Below are 19,179 nucleotides of genomic sequence, written 5' to 3' on the forward strand. Positions count from 1 at the left end.
GTTCATGTGAAAAATAGCTGACTTGTGGCCATATTTGATTTATACTTTCTATTAGATTTCATAAGTAAAGTGGCCAGAAATGGATTTATCACCATTTTATGAAAGTAATGTAACAAGAAATCATGCCTATGCAAAAGCTCATATTTCTATTGTTCTCCATATTTTGTAGTTTTCTCATCCTTCCAAGATATAGCCATTTCTCTGAGGAAACCAGGAGCAGCACACCTGACACATGATTGTGAGAAAAGTTTTTTTTTTTCTTCTTGGCACATTTTAATTAAGGGTGACATTATCTAATTCACAACATGCATTGCCAATCCCTCTTGGGTCTGGCTTGGCTGTTTCATTTGCTGGTGTTGAGCCAATGTGTCTATGATTATAAAACCAGCAATGCTTCAACCACATCTGGACACTGGTGGGACTTGCAGACTGCTGGACTATCATTACAGACCACCATGATGACAGCGAGTGTAAAGCACTATTTAGATGAAAGCATTCTTTTTGATATGCTCTGCTTTTAATCCTATTGTGTCCCCCTCATGGACCAAACCAATGGCGGGTGAGCTATCCGTTTTCATATACAGAAACACCCTGCTAGTTGAAGACTTAAAGGCTGTATAAAGCATTCTTTGAGAGGGAAAGAGAGTGAAAAATATCTCACTGCTCAATTGACAAGGAAAGCCACATTTGAGACATGACCAAAGGTCCAACTTGAAACGAATGTGCTAGCAAGCATTTGCTAAGATCTTTTATGTACTGTAGATCAGCTTTTGGAAAGAAGCTATACAAGCTATACAATGTGGCAGAGAAGACTTTAATTGCTCCAGAGAGCTCAAGCTGTTGAGTCATCAAGCTGTTATTCAAATAACATTTTTGCAACGTAAATATATCAGATACATAATCAGCTGTTTTACATCATTTCAGATGCTTAGTTATTTCATGTCTTTCAGTCTGAAAGGAAGTGAAGACGATTTTTAGTGGAGAGGCACGCAGCAGGGAGCAGGCTGCTGTCTCCTTGTCCGATGCCCTTGGAGTGCAGCTTTGTGGTGTGAACTCCCATAAGACCTCGCTTTGTTCTCGAAAGATGAGGGCTAGCAGAGTGTGACTGTGCACTTACACCTGACGCCATCAGAAGTGGAGCAAATAACACTTTTATACCGTACAACGCCTCTGCTCTCATCCCCCAGTGTTCCTGGCCACAAACAGGCCAAGAGGTCTTCCTGGAAACACTGCATGCCTTCACACAAATGCAAAGAAACCAACAGTCAATCAAACTGCAGTCAAATACAAATACAAACCTGCATGTGCTGATACATAAATGGCAATTTGAATGTCAGATTTTCATCTTTATTTGAATACACAGTTTGACATTTACATCAAAGGAATGTGCAATGTCTTAAAAAAAACAGCAGCACTGATTATTGAGATTGATTTAGGAGATGCTTCACAAGGAATATTGAAATATTGATTAGGGCGATGAATCCGTGCCAGATTAATTACACTCTGGTTGACGGACTATAAATGACAGCACTGTTTTGTTTCATTTGCATATCACTTTTGTGACAGGCTCAGGCTTGGCACATCCCAGTCACTGACAACTGAGCTACAGTAACTCATTAGTGTTTGTGTGTCAGCTAATAAAGTCCAGTGAAAAGCGACAAGAGTAAAACCTTGTAGATAAGACAGAATATCAGTCTTAAAGCAATGTGTCCTACATCCTGTGTCCCACATCTTTCTCTCAGAGGAGCAGGGATAACACAGAGGAGTGAGACTTGCAGGCAGACACGAGGGGAAGGTAAGGGTCACTGTTACGGACACATATAGCAAAGAGCTGTATCCTGACACATCATTTAACGTGATAGCATTTTGCAACTTCTGCAAGATTTATGAGGGTTTTTCTATCAACTAGGGCTGGAACTAAATATTACTTTCAATATAGATTATTTTGGATGAATCATTTGGTCTATAAAATATCAGAAAATAGGGAAAAATTTACCGTTTCCCAAAGGCCCATCTTAAATGTCCAAAACCCAAATGTATCCCTTTTACAACGAACAACAGGAAAAAGCAGTTAATACTCATATTTGAGAAGCTGGGGCCAGAGAATATTTGCCATTTTCACTTGATAATTGACTTAGACAATCAATCATCAAAATGGATGCAGATACATTTTCTTGATCAACTAACCTTATCCAGCATCATCTCACTTGAGCTATTTGCACTCAGAGAAACTATTCAAGATTGGCACAGACCATGTCCAAATGTCTCAGTTTCCCTCATTAAACACTGGCTTTGATTCTTCTTCATGAGTGTTTTTTTATAGAACACCGTTTCTTTTTTGGTCTCTGAATTTGGTCAGCTGCCAAATACTTTACCGTTTCTATTTTCACTGCACCAAATCATTTCTCTCTCTCTCTCTTTGTTTACCTGTCACACAGTGCACACTCATTCAGTAGCTGAGCTAGATCAGTGGAAGCTAGAATACCAACAGCTGAGAGAGAGCTATGGGAGGGGAACAGAAGGCATGTGTGTGTGTGTGTGTTTGTGTGTGTGTGTACTGGTAGCATGGTAGAGTCCTGGACTTTGGCATGGGCCATCCATCTGTCACTTTCTTCTACCCTCCCTGGCACTGACGGGTCATGGCAACGGCAGCCTGTGACGGATGACTAATCTTCCCCTGGTAATGAATGAGACACCACCCTCTGAATGCCAAGAGGGTGCTGATGGTGAGGGTGGCTGCCTCACTGGCAACACAGAAATCATATGATGAATGGTATGCAGGCATGTTATTCCATGTCTGTGCCAAGCAAATACAGTAGCTGCCAGCTTAGGAGAGTCTCTAGTGAGATTTTCGCCAATCGTGGTCTGAAAACATTTATATCCAGCGCCGCTTTTAATGTCCCTCATCCTCTGCGTTAATGCATGTGTGTGTGAGGGAAAGAGACAGAAAAAAGAGTAGTAGAATCAATATATTTTTGTTTTTTTTTAATTGATTGCGCAGGCTTTAAAGATGGAAACATGTCATGTGTAGGTGGAACAGAATGGGACATTGCCATTCTGGATGATGCATGCACTGTTCTGTAAGATTGGTGAGGGAAGCTCTGCAGCCGCACCAGTCAAATCGTCTTGAATGTGCGTTGAGTAGCTGTGATCTGTCTTATCTTCTCCTTATAATGCGCAGGCGTGATCCCATCTGAGCCCCGCAAAAAAGCTTTTACAATCTGAACTGGACGCCGTGTGCGCTGCTCTTCATGTGGCGCTCCAACGAATGCTAACAAATTGCTGGACATATTTTGCAGATCGAATACAGCCGGGACATGACGATTTCTTCGGTGGCTGATCTCTCCGAACAACACAATTCAACCTGTGGATAGTGTGAAGCGCGTGTGTGTGGCCACCGGCCAGTCTAGGCTATCTGGGACGCTCCGCTTCCAGCCTGCTGTGCGCGTCTTTCAACCTTGGCTCCGGTCTGTGTCGGCGTGGGATTCGGTGTTCCATTTGACCTAAGCTGTGAGCAGGTATTCAGTTTATGAATGGCACTGACATGGAGGAAATACCGTTTCAGAAAGTCAAAACCAGGCGGAAGACAAGTCACTGTCCACCGGGCGTCCCTCTGACCACCATCGCGTGTGAGGACGAGTTTGACTGCAAGGAGCTCGAGTCTCTCTTCCAGAACTACAACCTGAAGCTCGAGCAGACGTCCACCCTCAAAGCCCTGGCCGTGCTCATCTTCATGTCCTCGACGCTGGCTGTGGTGGAGCTCCTGTCCGGCCCCAGCCTCACCATCTCCAAGGGGTCCCATCCGGTCCACTGTGTCATCTTCGTCTCCCTGTTCATCGTAACTAACGTCAAGTACCTGCAAGTGACTCAACTCCAACAGATTGTTAACCTGACGCTGCTCTTCGGCTTCACTTTCTCTTTCCTCTGCTGTCCCTTCTCGCTGGGCGCGATGGGCATGGAGCCCCCGACGTCCCCGGAGCAAGGCATGTGGCAAGTCATCCTGGTCACCTTCGTCGCTTATGCGCTCCTACCTGTGCGGACACTCCTGGCTGTTGTGCTAGGAATAATAGTCTCCATCTCGCATTTGATTGTGACTGCCACTTCTGTCACAGTGAAAACACAGAAGCTATGGAGAACGGTAGGTATATGCTATTTATAGACTTTGGTGCCTTTGGTGGTTGTGTGTGTTGTATGGATATTGTTGCCTATTAATAGACTTATAATCATCATGATTTTAGTTGAATGTACATACACATAGGCTACAGTATAATAAGATAGGCCTATAGGCCCATGCAGTGAAACACACTATTTAGAGCTCAGTTCAGCCCCAAGGACAGCTCCCTGGGAATTGACATGATGGGATTTGTTCAGGCTTTGATAAAATTCCACAAAAGTGTAATTTTACCATGACCTGTTTTGGTTACAAAAAAGACTAGCTATAGCTAGAAGAATTGTAGAGACAAGCTTGATCTTAACCTCTGTTGGCATGTGTGCAAATTTCTGCTTGAACACTGTATTGGCCCCCTCTCTGAATACTAAAATATCTCTCCTGTAAGTAATTCTACATGTTCACTGAGTGTAAGTTATAGTGAACTGCTGTGTGGGGATGCATACCTGTAGGCCCCTAAAAAGAAAACAAACAAAGAGAGAAAAAATGCAAGAGCAGAGCAGTCTGTAGGCCCATAGCGGTTTCCCTGGGGATATGATTCAGCCCCAGAGGAGCTATCTGGCAATGAAGAACCAGAATGACATCTTGCTAGCACCAGAAGTAGGGCAAACAGAGGGGCCGCACACACACTTTCACTACTCTATATGCTTCTGTTATTTAAAAAAAGAGGGCAAAGTCATTTCTGAGCTGAAATAGAAATTGCTTCACCAATCTGCATTTTTATGTTTGCACCTTTTTTCTGTCACAATGAAACACTCAAAAACACATACTCTCTCTCTCTCTCTCACACACACACACACACACACACACACACACACACACACACACACACACACATTTCTGACTGTCATCAGGTGTGAGCAAAGAAGATATGTCACATCATTCAAATCCTCCAGGGCTAATGGAACATGTCTGCCTCGGCGCAGCGTATGACATGAAGATTGTGCATTTCTTCAGAACGAAGTTGAGATGTGATCAGTTCATCACGCCCCCGGATGATGACAGTGTATTCGCAGAGGAGATTGTTTTCCTGTATGTAGGCTATGAGATACCTGCATAGCCATGTGAAGGACAGTGTTGGCTGTAGATAGCTAATCCATTAAGCTTAGAGATGAGCTGTGTGACCCCGCACAGCCCAGGCTTGCTCCAACCACCCACCTAGGTCCCAGGCACTCAGCCTACAGTACCGTCTGCTTTCATGGCTCAGTCTACCTGTAATATCTTATTACGGAAGTAAGCGTAGAATATAACTTGAAAAATAGGTTCTTTCTGAACTCTTCAGCTGTGAGCCTTGTCATGTACTGTAATAACAGAACATATTTCAAATGGTGTCTGTCAAGAACATAGACCCATATTTTCTTTTTAGTGCCACACTGGCATTACATGTCATTAGTTTACAACCTTGCATGTCTATATAAAATCTTGAATTGGACAAATGGAAAAATTGCAACACAGAACTATTATATCAGAGACGAATCCAAAGCACATTCACTTTATAGACTGTTATGACTTCTATAAACATTGTAACCAGACCAAGGGAGATTGTCTTTTATTTTACTGCCCATTAACAACAGCAATATTTATATAATGACGGCCCTATATTTCAAATGTTATTGTGCAAAACAATGCTACACATATAGAACTTTTACATAATAAAAGTTAATGTAAAGGTTCTAATTCCCTCTGTGCAACTACAGGGAGCTATCATATTGACAGTGAATGGGTATGAATGAGTACAGTGCAATAAGATCAGTTATTGCCATCTGAAGGCTAACTGGGGTTATCGCCACAGATAAGCAGAGGAGTCAGTGTTTTACACCACTCGAACTCAGATGACCACATTTACTTACTCGAGGCTGTGAAGTAACTTGAGCACCGTTTGAACATGTTGATGCTTGCCAGCACTGCTGCCAAGCACAAAGAGAGACTGCTGTCTTTTCAAGGCGATCCATTATTCATTGGACTGGGAAACATGCCTGTCTGTAGCGATAGAAGTGAAGCACAATGTAATTTTACTCTATTGACTCCAGCTGTAAAAAAAACAAAAAAAAAACACTCATGATGAATTACCTAAGATACGAAGAGAATAAAGTCCTTTATTCTTATGAATATATAAGTACTGCCCAGGGTGACGGCTTGCTAGTGTATCCACACTGGTTGTGTACAAAGTCATAGCCGGCTGACCTCAGTCAAGAAGAAAAAAAACCTGCACAAGGTTGAAGCAGTCATGCTGCTGTGCATCTGCTGTGATGGATGAACCAGAGAACGTTTTAATGTCACAGACCCCAAAATAGAGAAATATTAGGCCCCACCACCCTCTCTCCCATCTCCAGTGTAGGTGGACGTTTGTTGTTCTTGATTTAGTTTTGAATCATTTTACACCATGTAGAAACCGTGGTAAAAGTAGTGAAAGTAAAACATGTCATTAGAATAGTTATATGTAGCTCTATATAGTGTATACTTTTAATGTAAAAGTTAATTACGAGATAGTTTATAGTGAATCTATTAAATTCAATTAAAAACAATTTTATTCATCCCTTTAAAGGTAATTGTATGCAGCAGCTTGCAGAAACACACACAATACATGGAAAAGAAAGAAAAAGACTAAAACACAGTTAATTACAAAAACAATGAAAGTTTAAAATGCATGTAAAAATCTAGATGTGGAAATTACAATAAATATGTTAATATATATATAAATGTAAAAAAACCCTCAGAAGATACCCAGGTTAATGAGGCAGAATATAAGTATAAATAAAACCTTGAACCCTGACCTGAACTTTTAAAGGAATTGAGAAGACTGACTTGATGTTACTTAAACCTCTTAAGGGCCCACTTTGTACCAGTTTCTGGACCTCAAAATTACAGGCACACTTTCACATAAGCAAATGTTTATTTGCACATATTACTATATAGACATAAAAATATACTGTATTGTACAATACGCACTTAAAACATACAAACACAAAATATCAGTCAAATTACAGATTTAAGATTTGATTATTTACTGTACGTATATGAAAACACAAATTCACTTTTTATTCATCACGTTATATAAAGTGACACGCATGAAAAACACATGGGAATGAATCAAACACACATCTTCTAACAGTCAGTACGTTCACAGCATCTTCTAATGATTTCCTAATTCTGTATTAGTCTTTAGCAACTGTACTAAAGAATGAGTTTCATGTTATTTTTTTCCCTGTTCGCAGTTGGTTGCCAACACAGTGCTGTTCACCAGTGTCAACCTGTCAGGGCTGTTTGTGCGCATCCTGACAGAACGAGCACAGAGGAAGGCATTCCTGCAGGCTCGCAACTGCATTGAAGAGAGACTTCGCATGGAGGACGAGAACGAGAAACAGGTACAAGCACCTGTACACTGCTGAAACTATTGGTAAAATTAGATGTGTTTCTATGCCAGCCCCCCCCCCCCAGCTCTCTTGTGCCATGAGTCATTTCGACACATTATTCATTTCTGTTAGATTTCATGCCTTTTTTTCTAGTACATTTCTTATCGCTACTAACACTTTGTCCTATGATAAATTTGCTTTGTGTTTGACTGTGTAAATGTATATTTAAACTTACTTACTTTTCTCTCTCTCTTTCACACACACACACACACTCAGGAGCGCCTGCTAATGAGTCTGTTGCCCAGGAACGTAGCTATGGAGATGAAAGAGGATTTCCTGAAGCCCCCAGAAAGGATCTTTCACAAAATCTACATCCAGCGCCATGACAATGTCAGGTAGGATCCTCACATCAACACAACTAAACTGCAGACCAATCCCAGTGAAATTTATACCCCTGTTAACTGTGAATTGACTTAACTAATACTGCTTTTAATAGCGGTATTTGGAGATACTATAGTCTCCTCATGAGAGAATATTCAGCTGAAATAGTGGCATAAACACTGTCTCAATGCATTACAGTGCATGCTAAAAAAGGAACTGAATTACTTAACCAAACATGTCCTTTGCAAAGAACACTGAGGGCTACACCATGTTGTGAGATCTGACCCAACAGTGTCCTAAAACATTAACACTGCCCCAGGCTGCTAAAAAACAGAAATATTTAATTCTTCACATTGAATATCAGGGTTAACCCTTGACTCACTTGTTTATTAACATCAGGTTGCACTTACCAATTGTTTAATATGGGTGACAAATATTGGAGCAGTGACAGAGAAATGCTATATGAATAGCAAGGAACTAATCCAAATGTGGTCATATTTTTTCTGTGCTAAGGCCAATATGGCAGTGGTACGTGTGTGAACTTGCACGCCATCATATCTCAGCAGCCCCCAGGGGAAACAAGGCTTTTGGAGTTAGGGTTCCTACTGGGGAAGGAGAAAGCCAGATAAAGCACTGCTTGGTGATGAATAGATACTTCAGGCACTTCTGCAATGTCCTGGACAGTTGCAAAACTCCCCACTGTTTGGGAGTGATGTGTTCTGTCTTAAGATCATTACTTTTTGCTACAGGTTGATGGCTGTGGAATCTCAAGTGCTAACCGCGATCATGAAACATACAGACATACTCATTATCTCACCGTGGGTACTACGTAATTTTGACCTGTAAAAGGTAATTAATGGATATTCTCTCTCTCTCTCTCTCCCCTCTCTCTGTTTCAGTGTCTCTCTTTTTTGAAGTTATAGTAACTGGGTTTTTGACATTAGCTAATCTACTGTATCAAAAACGCATGCTGACACAATTTGGGCTTGCAGAAGAAGTTGTTGGATAACCCTGACGGTTCAGTAAACCCCCACCCCACCTTCTTGCCTTCCTTTCATCATCTTTTCCTCCCTCCCAGCCTCTCCCTCCTTCCTGCAAACAAACCAGCTGTTAATCTGTTTTGTCTGATGTTTGTGGATGGACCGTCCTTTCGGTGTTTGAGCTCATTTAATGTAAACAAACAATACTGTTTATTTACTTTGGTCTTCACTGGGCTGCTGTTATACAAATTCAGATCCTTTAAATAAGAAAAGTAGCAATATCATATTGTGAAAATACTTCATTACAACGTGCAAGTACAGCATTCAAAAAAGGACAGTATCATCAGGAAATTGTATCAGAGGTAAAAGTACCCATTATGCAGCAGCATCGCGCCTGTCAGTGTTATATTATTATTTGCAATATGTCTGAATTAGTATTACAGATGCATTAACATAGACTGTATAAAATATGGACATAATCTCAATGGCTCAATATGACTTGTTGTAAATGACATAAAATTGTTTTATAATTCCATAATGTGTTTTTACAAGCAGCGCATCACATCCACACGCTGGTGCATAGCGTTTGGCTCGATAGGCAACGAACATGTGATAACAATATATGAAACTATGCTCTCGTATTTGTTCGACTGAGGCATTGAAAACCGCATCAATTTAAATGTAATTTGTCCTCCTGTTCACCTTATTTATGAGAATAAATTGCACTGCATGCAAGTACCCTATGAATTAATATGATTTCTGATTACACTGTACAACATATTAGAGGCATTCTTTTGCAGAAACAGATATCTCTGTTTGTGTTTATTATCCTAAATCTGGATCTTTTTGTGCTCTGTAAATGATCTTAAATTGTGTTTTTTTGCGCACTTCAGGGAAAGTCAATCAAAGGGGTGTTTGTTTATTCAGAAAGGCTTTAAGCCTATAATACTCACAGGTAGGCCTAATATTTCGATATATTTTACACAGAAGTAGGCCTATTCATTTCAAACATTTTCATCCTTCTGCCATGTGAGCTTCTTATTTCTCCTTTTTATGTGCGTACACATGGTTCAGAGTTTACTTGAGAGACGCACATTTTCCCATCAAGTTTGTTTTTTATAGATCACAACCTTTGCTTGGGAAGTGGCATACGCACGTTTCCAGCCCTGTTTTGTATGTATGCACTGTTCATAAATGAGACCCCAGGTCACTGAAGAAGCCCCTTGGATGAGAGGCAAAACTTCATGAATCTTGAACTACATCCAGTTGCCCCCGATTTAAACCATCCTTGAATAACTGGATGACTGAGAATTTCCCAGACATTCTGCTGCAAAGCAGTGCCTTTTAACACCGGGGTTTATGGGGAGTGACTCACTTTGGCCAACCTCAAGTGGCCTTTCAAGGAACTGCAGTTTTTGGCACTTTTTCAGTGCAGGGTGTTGCCGCTTAGTCTTAGCAAGCCAAGAGGGGCCTAATTTTACTACTTTGTAGGCTATTAGGTGTAGTTTAACCTAAAGCGACAAATGAAATTTTCTGAACTGCATTTTGTATGTAAAATATAATCTGCAAAGTAACTACAACTGTCAGATAAAATAGTGGAGTAAAAAGTACTATATTTGTCTCTGTAATGTAGAGGAGAAGTATGAAGTTGCATCTAATGGAAATAAGTACAATACTTGAGTAAATGCACTTAGTTTCAATCCACCCATGCAAATCTGCTTATCGGTCATGCACCGACCTGGCACCTGCAGCTGTAGTTGGTGATTGGCCCTTTTACCCTTTGTCAGTAACAAGTAAAGTGTGTTTGAAAACATGACTCTCACTGCTCCATTCTCCGCAATTTATAAATCAGATTTTCTGTTTTCACCATCTGCATTATTCTGCGTCTCTTACTGTATTGTTAAATCTCTCGTATCATGCTCCAACATTTCCTTGTTTCCTTTTCTTATGTTTACATCTTCCTCCTTTCCTCTGTGTTTTCAGAGCAGCATGGAGGCTTGAGGAGGAGAGTTTGCTTAGCTCCAGGATTAAGTTGCTACAGGGGATTAAATGCAATGGAGACTAAATTCTTGTTGCATAACGCTGTGGTGTGTGTGCACACGGTGGTTAAATATGGACACATCTCAGTTGAGCTCTACTGATTGCTTTTGTGCGTAACTCCTTCAGATAGCGCCACCCTTTGAGAGTGATCTAGACTGGATGCAGACATGATTTATGTGATTTGGGTGGACTGTAATTAGAAAGTAAACTGTGTGCAGCACAATGTACTCTACTGGACAAGTTTTCTTCATTATGTTCTTAGACTGTGGGCAGGGTTTGATCTGATTAAAATTCAGCCTGGGGGATATTGTAGTAATATAACTCCAAAGTAACAAACCTGAAGTTTGTTTATTTTGGGATAGCCCCATATTGACAAAAAATGTTATTATTTTTAGGGGTTTTAGTAGAGTAGATTGTATGATTTTTAGAAAAGGCATTCTAAAAATTATATTGAGCCGAAAATATGTAAATTGTTTCCTAAATGTATATTAATTAATTCCAGTTGCACTTACAATCATTCTGACTTTTGGGTCACACTTCAGCGTGTTATCTTTCAGAGAAGCCCAAAACCATGCATATACTCCAAATGGTTCAAGAACTTCATTCAATTTACTTTAGATATGCCATGAATAGGCGTTTTGCATGAATGTTACAGGAATGTTAAGAGGTTAATCATGTTAACAATAAAAACTGCTATTTATTAGAGATGCCTTGTTAAATTAAGTGTAAACAGTGATAAATTATGGGCACGAACTGTTTAATATCACATTGCTCTTTTGATTAAAGAGCTTTCCGACTTAATATCACTTTATAATTTTGCACCCAATTCAGTACAACATGCATCTCAACCAACATTTCATTCCCCCCTCACACATACTGTAAATACACACAAAATGCTACTTAAAGACAAATTCCCACCAATGAAGGCATTCACTTTACAAAATCAGTGTTGCTCAGTTGACATGTAAAGTTGTTAAGATTTTTATTACATTTTGCATTACACACTGATGAGGAGAATGGGAGGAGTGACTCTTCCTACACTGTACAAGTTCACTGAGAGAAACGTCAGACAAATCTCAATTATGTCTTTCTGTTTCCAAGATGTCTTGGGTCACTGTCAGGAGGCTGTGTAATGATTATAGATGCTCAGTCACGCTATCACAGAAGAAGACACAGTTCCTCTTCCTGAAATTTGATTGAAGCACCTTGCACACTCTTCTGTGTTGCACTTCTTTATCGGCCCAACGTCAGCACATACATCGCCCACATACTGTTGCTCCAGAGGGGCCCATCCAAAGTTAACCCTTCAGTTGGTGCACCGTTTGTGTTTTCCGCTATGTGATTAAATTGAAATCACATCCGCCAAAATAGCTACAGTAATGCCTCCCACAGTGGGAAATAGGAGATTAGCATAATTGGAGGAATAACTTTCCTCTAATATGTGCTCACTGGAGAGGAAATTATGGATGGGGGTGTGAGGGAGGCTGAATTAGACAATATTACATATTAGAATTAGACGTTCTAGTTACCACGGGAAAAATCATCTTTGTATTGCATTCTTTAATCATTTGAATCGCGGTGCTCTGCCTGTTGTAGATGATGGAGTTTACTGAGTCAGAAACTGGAGTTGTTGAGGAAGTTTTGACCTTGAACAATGAATATGGCAGAGTGCAGTACAGTGGGTTTTGTGTAGTCAATGGCTGGGCTTAGAGTTACTCATAGTTGTTGCCAAGAGTGCAGCAGTATTTGTTTTGAAGGTCTTGCAGGGGGACATTCAAAATCAGATACAGAAGTTCCTCTGTGGTCTCTGTGCTTTTCAATACTCCGACTCGTAAAAACATGAGTGCCTTCGAGGTGTGAGATTACTCAATGAAATGTATTCTTAACACAACTGCAAATAAAATTCAAAATATCTCTGCTAATGTATGGTAAATCCATTAGTTTACATAAAGTGTTAGTGACTGTAAATGTGACTTAACACTTCATACATGTACATTTTGCACATGGTTGTTAATATAGAATTAAAATCATGTTGTGCAGACATGTATTAAAAGTGATGCTGTGTAATTCAAAATAAGCCCCAGTTGTTTATAGTATTAACTGCCCTAATGATTTAGTGTGCCTGCCCTAGCACACGTGGATACAGCTACTAATTACCAGTAACTTGTCTGCCGAGCAATCTAATTTAAAGGGCTCTTCTGTTGTATTTTTCCAACAAAGAAGACATTTGTCAGTGGTCCAATGTTGTGACTTCTCCTGACCTGAACTTTTAATGGAACACAAGCCTCATGCTCCATCAATCCTTCAACGTGAAAGTGGAGACAACAGTGTGCATGTGGTTTAAATGAGGTAAACACAGCCAAACGTAACTGAATGTGGTGAAGTTTGCAAGAGGTCATGAGATACTGGGGCCGTGCACTCAATGGGATGCTCTCTGCAGCAAGTCATGGCTGGTTTATTCTTCATGCACAGTTACACAAGGGTTCCTTTCCAGAAAAATCCCAAAGTTTTTGTTTGCCTGTATGAAAATGTCCTAAATCCTCCTACAAAAACATAAGCAAACTACTTATTGAAAGAAAGCAGTTGCAGCCTGTAGATGAGCCACAACTGTGTACGTTTCACTTGTGTTACCACATAAAACAGCTTCTAGTCCAGTATTGGTTGAGTGACTGAGCGCCATGATTCCAGTGTTAACTTTTTGCATTTTTAAGGGATGTGGGCATCAAAGTGTTACAGGATGCGGAGAGACAACTTATACAATACTGTCTTACAAATGAGCACTTGAAGTTAAGGCATGCAGAAATTAGTGAGAATTGCAGAAAGGCCACAGTCTGCTGCTTCCACGCATCGAGGAGGATTGCAGATATTGTGGACCCAACATGAAGTAAGACATGTGTCACTTTGGAGGAGTCTATTGAGTCTATTGACAAGCATACTAGAGATCATCCTAAAACTTGTGTGGAAGGCAACTATCTCACATCAGAGAGACCGGCCAGACATTGTTGTGCTGTTGTGCTATTTTCAACCGAGCTCTGAAATAATTTGCATTGTACTTAGTCTTCTACTCTTATGTAAAGATACATAAATGAGTGATGACTGTCTCCAAATACTACAACATGATCTCAAACTGAAACTGAAAATAGTTTTCTTGTGAGAAAGTTGGATTAAAGACTGAAATTCTGAGAAAAAGTAGTAGTAAATCAAATCAGTCCTTAAACAAAGCACTTACAGTTCAGTGACTGCCCTCACACCTATTATTATTATACTAATTTCCAACTGGGTTTTGAATGATTGATTCATTTTACAATCAGTTTGTCTGAGTATACATTTCAGTGCATTGAAGAGGATGAGAGAAGGCTAGATACTTTTGGGTGAAAATTATAACCACCTTGAACTCAGATATCTTATTCAGTAATAGTTTTGTCTCAGAGTCTGGAACAGGCATGAAACAGAATTTATTGTGATATTTTGTGGGATTAAATGACAAAATATGTGTACAACATGTACAACATGTGTTGTCTTGGCTGATCACTCAAAATCAATTTGTTTTTGTTTTTTTTACTGTACTGCACTGCACACATTAAAGATGCTTCGACTGCACGTTATAGCATCAGTTCAGTCCCTGTCAGAGTTTTAGTGAATTTAAGTGTTTACAGTATTTAACATTTAAAATATTTGTCGGCCACAGATGGCTGCCAATTAAAACAGTCACACAAATTGAATTCATTGCCCCTCATTTCAGTGACATCTGTGAGACAACAGGATGACATTTAGCCGCTCCTCGATAGAGATCCTGGACTCTCTCAAACTGTGAAAACTTTAGCCGACATGCAGACAACAGTCTGCCGTCAGTACAAGAACCACAGACATGCAAGTTGTTTAGACTAGTTTGACTAATCCTCTTCACACCCTCCATTGCTACCCAGCACTCTGGGCAAATCCTTCACAGGAAAAGTTCCTGCTCTGCTCTGATGCAGATTATGCAGATAATGAGTTGTCTCTCAGGGGCAGGCGGTCCACATTAAGACACCGGAGTTTTCAACACAAGTAACCTTTCCTTCAGGGCCTGTTGTCAAGTGATAATGAAGCATGACGAACAAGATAACAAATCACAGAAAAAGGCTGAGGGTATATAAAAACACATGACCTTAGAATGCAAGATTTGAAGTCAACCTGAAATTTGAATTCTCTACACTTTTTGTGTAAGAAGTATGATTTAAAATGATACTGTAATTATTATGCATACATTTCTATTTTTAAAAGAGGATAAAAGCCATTTTTTGACATATCTGTGAAAACAGTTTGTAAGCTTCAGGCCTCTGGAGGGGGGTGTTTCCCAAGGCAGTGTTGTACTGACACTTGACGGCCTGTGTTACCTTGTAGTGTACAAATGTTAATACAAGACGTTATGTCCCCTTTTTCAGCATGGCCACATAGTGCTGGCTATGTAGTAGTGATTTAAGACACGCTGTGCTATTATTTTAGAATTTCACTCACAAAGTGGAAACTAGCCAGCTAAGGTAACTAGTTTCCACTTGGAAAGTTAGCACTGTTTCCCACTCTGTGTTATTCCTGATTCATGTTATTTCAACACCTGCTAAGTGACCAGCAGCTCTCCCACACTCTGCTGCGTTCCTCCTCACTAAACAATAATGAAGGAGTTGCTATCAAAGCAGTTCAGTAAATTACACTTCTGTCTTCTTTTTGCACTTCTATCAGTGCACAAAAAAAACAACACCAAGGATATATATATGATTTCTTAAAAAAAATTTTTTATTTCAGTTAATCTTTAAACCTAAAGCACTTTCAGTCCTACGTACCTATTGTGAAACTGGAATACATGGTTGCATTATTATATCCTAGAACAGCTCCTCAGAAGCTCCTAACAGGACATGTCTCTGCCTTGATCCTCATGAGAATGCTGTCGCTTCTATTCTGAGTCGCTCTGCTTGACTGCACTGCCAGTCAGTTACAAAACAGAGCTCTCTCTCGATCACTCACTCACTCACTCTCTCTCTTTCTGTCTTTTTTTTTCTTTTCTTATTTTTGCCTCTGCAGGTCATTCATTTTGCACGTTTGATTAGTTTGTTTTTTTGCTTTCAACACATTATCCAAAGATCATGTTCAAACGGACTTCGTGGCTCAGGCTTCTTAATGTCATTTTAATACATACATAACAAATTCCTGGGATCTAATCTGATCAGGAACCCAATAATCTTGTTTCCTTCATACAGTATAACATTTTGCTATAAATAACCTGCACTGACTCAAACACCTCTTTTTCTCTCTGTTACAGCATCCTGTTTGCAGATATAGTCGGTTTCACCAGCCTGGCCTCCCAGTGCACAGCCCAGGAACTGGTTAAACTGCTAAATGAGCTGTTTGGAAAGTTTGATGAGCTTGCCACGGTGAGCCTGTTTCCCTTCCTTGAACACACATCCCTCAATTACAGTCACTGTTGGCATAAAAAGCTGCTCTTTTTCTCTGTGTGTACACTTTGTCCAAACTTTGACACAGCGAGGATATGTGTGTGCTGCTTTGGCTACAGTATGTTGGCACATGCCACTGTTGTACCAGCTTAGCATGATGTCACAGTGGATACTGGAAGCCCATATGATGCTTAATATGATTATCCAGTGCTTCATTTGAGGAAGAGTTGACAGACCTTTTTAATCTAGGCCAGATTTACCCAGGGCTAAACCTCCCCTCTGGTTGTTTGAATGAACTGAATAAAGGGACCACTGAGTTGTACTTGTCCCAGTCTCTCTTGGTCTCTCTTCAGCTCTCCCATCCGTCAATATTTCACTCTTTGTGATTTCAGAGCTAAAAAATCCACCCAACTTTTGCTGTGAATGTGGCCGCTGCCGTTAATCAAGTTGCTTTCAAATGTGACACTATCAGTGCTGGTGCTAAAAAAAATCTTTTGATCAAAATACTACAGGTTCCTTGACGTGCTTTTACCTTAAGTCGTGTAAATCAGAATCAAAGCACATTTCCAGAAAAGCTATGTCTTGTTGCTCCAACACTGTGAGTTTAGCTGACACAGTATCTTTGTTTGGTGAGAAGGTTGAGCCCCTGCAGATCACCCTGCCACAGCCTTGTCTACATGTAATCTGGCCTCTATTACTTATACTAGGCACATGCCCTTGTCAAATCCATTAATCCACAGGATTACAACTAACCCTTTTTTGCTTTCATAGAAGGTTTTACTTGGCCATATTGAGAGCTTCTATTTTTAACTTGTTTGTTGACACACAAAATTAGAACTGACTAAAAAGAGAGTGCCTCTTATTTGACTTGTTATTGTCAAATAATTGTTATTGCCTTTTCCAATTAACCATGTGTCAGCTGCAGTCTGTCTTTATCCTGCGGAAAGTTACATTTCACCCTGAGATGCTATCAGCCAAAACAAGATGATTCCATGCATTACAACACACACGTGTGCACAAACATACACACACATTCTTTGATAAGTTATGTCAACAAGTCGATGCACTTTAATACACGCTTTCCCCCCCATTAATTGCAAAGATGTTACAATTAATTTAACTTGAAATGATTAATTTTCACTTTCATCTCCCAAAGTAGTTTGTCCAGGAGAAATGGTGTCTTGAGCTGCATCAATTTTGTTGCTGTTGTGATCTGAGCTGTCTCAGTCTTTTGGTTACAACTGAATAGATTGCTCTGATCTCTGCTTTGGCTACTACCTGGGAGTCTCATATTGCAACGAAAGGCTGTCCCCAGCTATGAAACTTGTCATCAAATGCTCTGGCCTTGCCCCGACCCAAAGCCCCACTCATTCTGAGCCACTTTGGCAGGAAGTGGCAGTGCCAGTGACTCATACTGTAGCTGTGGTCACTGTGTGCACGCAGACTATTCTCGTTCCATACGAAGAGCGGGCGATGCCACATGGCCACTGGGCATCATCTCATAATACCATTCCAGCACCATCCCCACACCACCTGTCCACTCTTTGGACTTGTCAAGCTGCATGGGAAGAGGGCCAGGAACGCAGTGTTCTTCTAAAGTGCTGTTGATGTAGTAGACCAAGTCTCCTCCTCTCCTCTCGTCTCCTTCCTCTCCTCTCCTCATTATCAGAAAGTTTCCACTCACCCAGCCTGACCACGGCCTCCTTTTGACTTCAGTTAGCTGTAAAACTCATACAAGTTTTTGAATTTGTCTCTAATTTTTCTCTTTTGAACGTAATCTTAAACATTAAATAAATATAGACATTTTTGTGTTTTAGCATTTAAGAACAGGTTGCCACTTTTAGACCTTATATACATATCAGTTGCCACAAATGCACACAAAAGAAATGTACTATTACTGTTTACCTATCCTGTGTCAAAAAGACAGGCTTTGATTTAATCAAAAGTTTACTGTTGAGAATTTCAAACTAATGTAAACTATTACTACAGTCTTTCTCCTCCTCCTATGTCTTAGTTGTCACTACATCTTCCAGCCCAGTGGGGGGCTTGTCGCTTTTTAGAAATAAAGTCTGAGGGTCTGAAAAAGATAGGCAGTGGACCAAACCACTGTGATTCATATGAGGGTGGAGGACATAATCTTTCAATGCATAAAAACGGATTGGCCTGATAGAGAACAAGAGCTGTCAACGGTTTGTGTGCCATATATGTTGACTAGAGACTGATGGACAACAATGATTATGTTTTCATTTAAGGATCAAAATAATTGATCCAATTCAGTAGTCGCTGCATATTGATCACCACTAACAGGTTTTTAAGACCAAGGTCAGGGCTGAATTTAGGACTTAATTTTATGCCCATGCAGAACCATACTCCTGGTGTATTAATCAAATGTGTGTCCCTTAGGGACCTTTTCCTCATCACATGCTACAAGAATGTTTCCAACCAACAAAAATATGGCTAAGCAAAGAATTTCCCACAGGCTTGCATTGTTTTAACCATAAATGTGGAGTGACAGGAAAAGCAGAGCTTTGAACTCTTTCACTGTACCTAGCTGGTTTAAATATATATGTTGACAATACTTTATAATATTTTCAGAAGTGTGAGGTTTACCTGAGCAGAACTCACTTGACAGCAGCATCAAATTTACATTAGGAGATTAAAAAAAATACTAGTCTTTTCTTCTTAGATCGTGCCATACTAAGCAGGGTGGTAGCTTGAAAACTGAATTTTACAGGAAACCCACTCACAATGATCAGTGTTTGCTGTTTGATTCGCACCACCCACAAGGACACAGGCTGGGAGTAATTATAACTTCTCACCACCAGGCT

The 19,179-nt window shown here is 40.2% G+C and overlaps 1 protein-coding gene across 3 annotated transcripts in view; it reads left to right on the forward strand.

Moving 5' to 3' along the window:
- The first annotated feature begins 3,529 nt into the window (after positions 1–3,529).
- The window catches only part of LOC119902050 (adenylate cyclase type 1-like), a 37,942-nt gene continuing 22,292 nt past the window's right edge, over positions 3,530–19,179 (forward strand). For all 3 annotated transcript variants that reach the window (XR_005444280.1, XM_038717942.1, XM_038717943.1), the window contains exons 1-4: positions 3,530–4,138; positions 7,384–7,533; positions 7,798–7,916; positions 16,219–16,330. Coding sequence is in view for 2 of the 3 variants with exons in the window: in XM_038717942.1 (XP_038573870.1) it covers positions 3,530–4,138; positions 7,384–7,533; positions 7,798–7,916; positions 16,219–16,330 (990 nt within the window). In the remaining variant the exon portion in view is untranslated. The remainder of the gene's footprint in view (positions 4,139–7,383; positions 7,534–7,797; positions 7,917–16,218; positions 16,331–19,179) is intronic.

The sequence above is a fragment of the Micropterus salmoides genome, unplaced genomic scaffold (assembly GCF_014851395.1).
Source record: "Micropterus salmoides isolate LMB-PRFRI ecotype aquatic unplaced genomic scaffold, ASM1485139v1 Ms_hic_scaffold_14, whole genome shotgun sequence".
NCBI classification, from domain to species: Eukaryota; Metazoa; Chordata; class Actinopteri; order Centrarchiformes; family Centrarchidae; genus Micropterus; species Micropterus salmoides.